The 8,768-nt window shown below is 37.1% G+C and overlaps 2 protein-coding genes and 1 pseudogene across 2 annotated transcripts; all 3 read right to left on the bottom strand.

Moving 5' to 3' along the window:
- Window positions 1–1,035: 1,035 nt before the first annotated feature.
- Window positions 1,036–1,670, bottom strand: LOC121790816 (heavy metal-associated isoprenylated plant protein 6-like). Its single transcript, XM_042188927.1, has 3 exons — window positions 1,554–1,670; window positions 1,388–1,469; window positions 1,036–1,314 (listed from the first exon to the last, which is right to left on the bottom strand). Exons 1-3 carry the CDS (start codon window positions 1,563–1,565, stop codon window positions 1,118–1,120), a joined length of 291 nt encoding a protein of 96 aa, XP_042044861.1. The 5' UTR covers window positions 1,566–1,670; the 3' UTR covers window positions 1,036–1,117.
- Window positions 1,671–2,181: 511 nt separating this feature from the next.
- On the bottom strand, window positions 2,182–3,471 carry LOC121790815. The gene is made up of 2 exons (XM_042188926.1): window positions 3,070–3,471; window positions 2,182–2,491 (listed from the first exon to the last, which is right to left on the bottom strand). Exons 1-2 carry the CDS (start codon window positions 3,245–3,247, stop codon window positions 2,331–2,333), a joined length of 339 nt encoding a protein of 112 aa, XP_042044860.1. The 5' UTR covers window positions 3,248–3,471; the 3' UTR covers window positions 2,182–2,330.
- A 1,244-nt stretch (window positions 3,472–4,715) lies between these two features.
- LOC121790813 lies at window positions 4,716–8,566 on the bottom strand (annotated as a pseudogene).
- Window positions 8,567–8,768: the final 202 nt, after the last annotated feature.

Raw genomic sequence — 8,768 nt, 5'->3', positions numbered from 1 at the left:
TTGTATATGCAAAAACAATTACATAATTGTATTTGTATATACTCTAGTCGATGAAGTATATTTCTCTATACGGCTAAATGAGGGAAACTTTTGACAATTCTACTATATTTGTTGATTGTTAGACGAAACTCAACATTTAAAGTTGAATTGCTAAAGGTGTCCTTAATTTAGTTATGTAGAAAGATCTTCTTCGCCGGTTAAGAGTATATATATAATACACTTATACGTTTAAGAACTTCAACATCGTTTCTTGTCATTTGTAATTAGTTCTTCACTAGTAGTCTCATTTGTATTTAAATTTTGTTTAAGACTTCAAGACCGCCATATATTTTCAATTTGTAATTGTTGTAACTTGTAACGTGTAATTTGTAAACATGCAATTTCAATAAAATTGCAACTTTATCCGTATTTTTTTCAATTTTATTTACTCACATTTCATAAAAAAACAAACTTGAAAAGTGTAATGTAAGTTGATTAAAATTGAAAAGTTGAAAAATGCAAAAAAAAAAAAAAAATTCGTCGAACCGTCGAACCGGCCCGGAACCGGCGGTTTTGAACCGCCCCGTAACCCGCCGGGAGCTAGGCGGGCCGGTTCAGGTTCATACATTCCCCGACCCTTGAACCGCCGGTTCATGACCCTGAACCGGCGGTTTTCGACCCTTGTGCATGCCATCTAATAACGACTGCATTTTTGTGCAGATGTATGCGTTGCGTTGCTCTTTCTTTCAAAATCTTCGATATGATGTGGTTTTAAATATTCTTTTGGCATATGTTTTCATTTCTGCTAACAATTCAAACTAATTGAAATATTGAAATCTTTTTATCGTCGATGAGAAACAATGTATTTTTGCATGTGTTAATGGTCGCATTCTTGTGTGATCTAGGTGGTGATGCTCTTTCTTTGAAAATCTTCGATATAATATGGTCTCTAAGATTTAGTTGGTTGTTTCGGAATATTAAATTTCCTTATGGAAGTATTCAATTTCGATCATTTTATTCACGATAGGCGTATTGGGAAACTATGTAAATATTAAATTTAATCCAAGCAAAAAGTATTTATTTTCATGTAGTACAAAAATAAATTACAGTCATTTATCTTTATATTTTAAAAAAAACACTAATAAACTGGTTGTGCTAGTACATGAGGCATTTGTTGTATATGTCCATTATCATTGTTACCAAGTTCTTCAATTTCAAGAATCTCAACTCTTCGGTTCATCTTCTTCCTTATCTTTATGGCTAGATCGGCAGGGACGAATCTTCCACACACTGTCACCTTGTTCTGTTGCTTCTCTATCAAATGCGTCTCGATTTCTATCCAAAAAACATGTTTTATTATTATGTTACATTTCGTATATGACTATTATTACTATAGTACGGGCGATACCTTTCATCCGAAGGAGAATTCGCCTCATTTTCCGGCAACAAGCATTGCAATCGAGGTTTATCCTCATCACCATGCAATGAACCTATGCTTAACAAGAAAAAATTATTGAAATTATTTGTAAAAATAGTTAAAAACAAAAACACAAACGCATAGGGAAAATACTTGCCTCTGCTAGCATAGAACTTTGATGAGATCCCAGTTTTAATGGGTGTTGAATTGCCCTAAAAAGTTGTGGAGAAAAGGAGAGGGGAATTTGGTACTACTTTTTCTTTGTTGAAAAATCATGAATCTTTACATGTCTTGTTATTTTCGATGGCAATATATATATGTTTGTTTCTTTGAACAAGGAATCTAATTCTGTGTGTCCAAGTTTTGGAAACCTTAGTTAACATGGATTTCATTATTCCTTTCCTAGTGAATAACATGATGCTGTCGTGTTCTTGGCTTATTATCATTTCTTGAATTCTCGTTTCTCCTCCACAAAGGGGAACCTCAAAAAAAGTAGTTTATGGATACGGTATCATTACTTAATATATATACGTTCAATAAGTCGAGAATTCGAGTCATCACAGTTAGTAAATGGGGGAACAACTATTACCTTTTTCCCTACGAAGTAATTGGGGGAATCACACTTAATACCTTTTCTTCTTCTCTCATGGTCTCATTTATTGTGTCACATATGTTCATCCGAACAACATTCGTAAAACTCAATCTTGTGTAATAAACAGTGTACTAAAAGCCTAAAAGGATAGAAGCTATTGAAATTATGTTTCATCGATCATGGTAGTCATCAATGTTCCAAACATTATTTAACTATAACGGAAATTATATACACATCTACAAATTGGTAACAATACGTGTACGTGTAAATGTTTACTATGCATCATTTTTTTTTCCTTTTCTGATCTCTTTTTTGTGACTTCAAATGTTCTCAGTTTAAGATTTAATTACAAGAATAGCGAAAGACACGCAAAAATAGAGAAGTCTTGCTCCATGAACTCCGGTGAGCAAGTTGTCGGCCAGCCGGCTTTTCATCGGTCGGAAACAAATACGTCAGCGTCACCTTCTTCTCCAAAACACTTACCACCACGGATTGAGTCTCCCCTGCACAACCAAAACGAGCACTAAAAAATTTGTAGCTTCTCCACCAAAACTCACTTGATAAAATGTTTTCCTCATACACTTTGCAAGGGGCCAATATTGATATTTTATCACAAAAAATTAAAAGTGACCACCATGTAATTATTAATACCGGTAATATCTAATTTAGTTAATTACTCAATAAAACAAAAAAAATATAACTCTCTCTATCCGTCATTAATCGTCCTAGTTTGGTAGTATTTTTTTCATGTGTGAATAATTGTCTCATTTGTTTTTACTAATTTTGATAATAGACTCCATCTTCGACTAACCTTTTCTATTACATTTTTTAAAATTCGAGTTAATCAAAACTAAGTTTATTATTGCCGAACGGAAATAAAGAACAAAAGAAATTTACACTGACTAGAAAGGGCCACCATTATCATGAAAAATAGTATCCTATGATGACATCCACAAGCTACGCCCCAAATCAAGGTTGTCATGAAAGCCACCCCCAATGGACCACCACCTCCGCTGGCGCCTGCGGCGGCGCCGCCGCAACAAGCAAAAAAGAAGCATTAGAATTGAATTGCGTTACATACCATTTATTTTGGCCATAATCTGAGCCACTCTCCGCTGGCATTTCGGGCACCGGAAGTCAGCCAAGAACACGACCTCCTGCACCCGAGGCAAGGCCAGCGATTCCACGGCCGCGAGGCTTTTGCCGCCGTGGAAAGCCGCCACAGAGGTCTCCTCCCTCTTCCATCTCCCCAGAGACATACCTTTGCACCTTTTCACTAGTGCTAATTCTTTGGAAAATAAAATAAATAAATAAAAAAGATGATCACGAAAAAAGGGGAGTGGAAATGGTCATTTTCATGTTGGTGGAAAAAGTGGTCGAAAAGATTTATGTTGGTGGTCGGAAAATGATTTTGCAACACTAACTACAACGATGCTATGTATGTAGGCAAAGAAATGAGGCAACTTTTCACATAAAAAACACACAAACACACACTGAGATATATAGGTATATGTGCGTGTGAAGAGGTGAAAGTGATATATAGATTGAATTCTTGACACATAATCATAGGGGTAAGGTTGGTTTGAAGACTTTACAATCTTAATTACTACTCATTATTAGTTGTAATAAACCAATCAGCTCCAATTTGGATTAGGTAATAAATACGATCTCCGTCCGCGAGTAAGAGTTCATTTTAGTCCTCGGCGATTAGGAGTCTCGGTATTTTTTTTTACTATAAATAATAATAGGGTCTCATATCCTACTAACTCATCTACTCACATTCCATTTAAAACAAGTGGGAACCCTTATTCTACAACTTTTTTCACCTTTTTTCTTAACATTTCTTAAAATACGTACCGGAATAAAGTGAGACTCCTAATAGCGAACGGAATGAGTAATATTCTACCATGTCCACCTATAAAAGTCTCATTTTATTTGTCCACCAATATAAGTCTTCTACTATAAATAGTAGGTAGGTCTTATATTACATTAACTCATTTCATAATAAGGTATTTCACATTTCAATAACTTTTAAGTACTATTTACATTTCTTTTATATTTCTTATAACTTGTATCGGAAAAAGTAAAGACTCTTATCATGTTCGCCTTTCTTCTACCTGTATCGAAAATAAGTAAGGGTCTTATCTTAATATTCATCACATTTTTTCAAACCCGTGTCGGAGAGAGTAAAGACTCTTAAAACAATCCCCGAAAAAAAGGTTAGGCTCTTATTACTGGACGGAGGGTGTATTAAGGGTAACAAGATTATAAGTATTTGGGTGGACGGTCTTGTGTTGGCTTAAGTTTGGTAGTTACGGTACAAATAGATTATCATTTTATGGATAAATGAAGCCTCTATCTAAATTGACTTATTTTGGCTTAAGTTTGGTAGTTACAATACAAATAGATTATCATTGTTTGGATTAAGACTGTCTGAATTGCCTTATTTTGGCTTAAGTATGGTGGTTACAATACAAATAGATTATGAGATTCATTAACTATGGAACAACCTATCTAATGACTCTGAAGACTTATTTTGGCTTAAGTTTGGTAACTACAATACATTCTTGAAATAGAAAGACTTAGCAAACACAAGGAGCTTTTGACTAGGACAACCCATCTAATGCCAAAGGTCTTGTCTTTTTTTATATCTAAAATTGGGTTCACCAAAAAATGATCAGCACATACAAATTTGGGCTCCCACAAAAAAAAATAGCTAATGATTCATTAGAAGCTAAAGTGAACAAACATTGATTTGAAAAGAATAATTACAGTCAACAAAAGGATTTCCAGTAGAAATCAAGATCCTACTTTCTACCACTAATCAGCTACACCATTCTTGCTATATCAAAACTGCCTGGGACCAAGATGGCACACCCAGGCCACCTAATTTATACAAGGGGCGAGCTCGTCGCCCATCACGATTTGTTAGCCATCTCTCTAAACAAACTACAACACCAGCTACAAATGTACACCACGACCTATGAGGAGCAGCATCACCTTGACATAACCAGGTTTGACATAGGTGACACTACTGACGAACTGAAGCGAGAATCTCTCAAAGATTTGCAGTGGTCCGGATCTAACTTCACGGATGAGTTAACAAAGACGCCCTTGAATGTAGACAGCCCTGCCTCAGAGCAGGACTTGACAGGGCTCCAACCGCGACTTCTTTTCCCTGATGATCGCCATCGCAACTTAGCAAGCAGATAATCTTTTGTCAGGTCTCTGACCGCTGGTGGCTCAACTACCATTTTTTCGTCTCGGGCTGGTGTCTTGATCATCTTTTGATTCAAAGCATCATTGTCCAAGGATACATCAAGTTTTATTTTAACCGAGGAAGGTGGCTCATATTTCTTGGTTTCAGATATTTTCTCACTGCCACTGAGTTTTGAGACAATATCAGGCTTTGGCTTGATATTCTGCCACCCATTGTCGAACCATTCCTTCGAATACCTCAAATCACCAGCACTGAAAGTATGTTCTTGCTTTTCATCTGGTTAGAAAATGGTGACGGTATTAGTATTAGCATATACAGTTATATCAGATAAAACTATAAACAAAGTTAAAGAGTCAACAACAAGGAAGCTAATAACACGCACCTGGAAAGTACACATTAAACCGATCATCAGATTCTTTCTTCACAACAATCCCTTCCCACCATCCATCATGCATCCAAGCATCAACAACAGTGCCGACAGTTGCTGTACAAGATACGTTTTCCTTTTCCGATGACAGGCTTGGTCTGACAGTGGTCCTTCCAGACAAACGAATACTAGATGTATCTTGTCTAGCTAGTCGAGAGGCCAATATCCATTCCTGCAGAGTTGAAGAGCAAATTAGTAACTCCATCAACAAGGAATCCTACTTTTGATTAACTACCAAAGCACAAAAACTAACATCATTCTTACCTCCAGATTTTTTGAATCGTCAACTGCATCCTTGAGATCCTTGTACTGCACTTTGACCTTATCTTTGTGTTTCTTGATGATCAAAGCCCTGAACCAGCAACCCCTGAGGCCACTATCTTGAGAGAGCACCTCAATTTGGGAGCCAACAGCCAAATATTGCTCAGACTTGCATGTTGCAGCATTATCTCGACGAGGTAAAGATACAGAGGAGCCATGTTCCTTCCTACTACCTTTCTTCAACCTTCCTTTACAGTCTAGATGAGCGTCACTGCTGACTTGCGAACTGGTCACAGCAGACTCTCCATTGTCAGGGGACTTCGAATATAGCTCACTCTCTTTAGACCAGTGAATCCTCTTGTTGGGCCTTAATCCAACATACTCGCCTACAGTTTTGTTTGACTTCCTGAATATTTCCTGCTTCCAATAACCTTTAACTCGGGTAATGTCAAAAGGCTTGACATCATCGTTATCAAAGAGTTTACAGCACACAAAAGGCATCAACGTTGTATTTGCTGCTTCACTTATGTATTTCTCATAATGCTCCGGACTGAGAATAGTTGCTAGTCCATCAATGCATTCTATGCTGAGATCTTGAAAGACAGAGAAAAGAAAATCTCTCTGTCATTATAATCATGAGGTAAAACAAAACCAACCTCATCAATTTTGTGAAACCATCGTACCACAACCATCTTGTTGCCTCTGGTATCTTCATACATATCACTAAGTAAGCAACAAGTCTTTTGCTTTCTTCAGCCAATACATACACAAATTCTTGAGCCTGAAAGTCAAAGGGACGTTTTTAAGAAAAAATCATAAGATGAGTTAACAACTTAAAAAGCAACAAATCGGGAAATTAAGCTTACAGATATCACAGCTCCATTGCGACAGAATGACTGGTAATGTGTGCGACTTTTCCGGCAGGTCCAGGAAGAACCTACCCATGTAGATTTAGTCTCACACGGACCCAACTTCTGTTTCATGACATCCTAGAAAGATCAAGCAAAGAGGAGACAATGAGATGGATGAATTAATCACTGACGATAAATGGTTCAACCATAAGACACAAACAAAAACAATGTCATTAACTAACCTCAATTACGTCATCATCTAATTTCCTATCCATCCCACCTCCAAATTGTCTAGATCCATTAAGATGCTTACCTGAAACATCAGTACAAGACAATAAGTGCAACAGTAAAAAAACAAATGATATAAGTTTCACCAAACAAACTAGCATGTTAATTACAGTATAGGCTCAATTAAAAAATGGACTAAAGCAAAAAATAAAACCGTTAAAAATACGCATTGATATTATAGATATATCTATCTTCAACGTCCAAATTATGGCCAACATAACCCAAATGGGAAAAAGAAGGCAAACACGTAACAAAACAATACTGGCCGTGAGAGAACATTCAGATGTTAACCTAGACAGAGAATTTGAATTCCTGAGTATCTCGACCAGCTTTTAGAAATTAGCTTAATATTCCTGCACCCCGGATAAGTGTCAGTCTTTGCAAGCCTCAAGGAAGCCAAGGCGATAAATTCAAGATGAACAAGAGAAAGGTGAAACGGGGAAATCTAATAAGAATTATTTCTCATAAACAGTGCAACACATCCTACCATATGCAACATATTTTTAAGCACTACAAAGAAAAGGCTATAATTATAGGGGGGAAGCAATATCCATCATCAATCTGAGAAGCCGGGCTACACTAAATGATATGGCAAAGAAACTCATTTTGCTGGTCAAGTATATTTGGCTTATGCTCAACACAAAGGATGGAGCAATAAAAAAAATTATTTTCATTTCTCACAGCAATATTATCAAGGATCGGCTAAAAGATGAAAATTGCACGTAGGACAAAAAGGTGAATGCCCAAAAATGAAATTGAATTCCTAAAAATAGCATTTTAACCTAAAACATGAATCTGCCGTATACGACTTAATTGGACGCCTCGGCAATACAGTTCCATCCGTTACATCCATCGATACAGCAATTTTAGGATTAAACATAAAAAAGACTTCATTTTTTTCCTTTTTTCTCGCAGATATCAGCTGAAAAAAGAGGGAGGTGAGAAATTGATTCTTTCCCTTGAATAGCATACCGAGAAAAAAAAGAGGAAAACCTTATAAGCTCAAATATTCAAACAGACAACAGCTAAGGGCGATGATCTATATCCACATAACACAAAACAAAAAAAACAAAAAAAAAAAACAAAAAAAAACGAAACTCAATTCGGTAAACATATCAAAAAAGGGAAAAGGAGGAATTTTTCTATAGAAGTAGAAACTAGGTTAAAAATTTGTGAGGCCAATACCTCAAATTTAAGAGAGAAATCAAATCACCCAATACTCAACAAAAGGAGGAAACGAACATCACCTGAAATGATCGATTTCCAGCCAGTCAACAACCTCTCTTCTCGACCTCAGCTTCACCCTCGAAGCGCAGCTCAAAATCGAGGGCAACAATTTGCCATCTCCAATCCTGTAACGATACGACATATGCCTAGCGGTCTTCTCCTTCCCCACAACCACCAGATCTCTTCCGCCGCCGCCGCAGCGTCTGAGGTAATAGTGCACCTCCCGCCGCCCTTCTCCGTCGACACCGCCACCTCCTCCCAAGCAGCATACGTCGCCGTGATTGCCCGTCGCCGTTGCACCCATCAATCGAATTAATCTCGGAATTATTGGATAAAGTTTTAGGGGAGAGGATGGGATCGAGAGGAGGATGAATTGGTTTCCGAATTTTCGATTTTTTTTTAATTGTGGATTTCAAAGTTGAATTTCGGTTTTGAAAGTTGTTTATATAGTGGGCGGCCTAGGGTTACGCGATTGAAATGGACGGCTGAGATTGAGTTTGAGCGCG

Source organism: Salvia splendens, unplaced genomic scaffold (genome assembly GCF_004379255.2).
Source record: "Salvia splendens isolate huo1 unplaced genomic scaffold, SspV2 ctg630, whole genome shotgun sequence".
In the NCBI taxonomy this organism is placed as follows: Eukaryota; Viridiplantae; Streptophyta; class Magnoliopsida; order Lamiales; family Lamiaceae; genus Salvia; species Salvia splendens.
The sequence above is the reverse complement of the archived record's forward strand: the minus strand, read 5'-3'. Positions and strand labels throughout refer to the sequence as shown.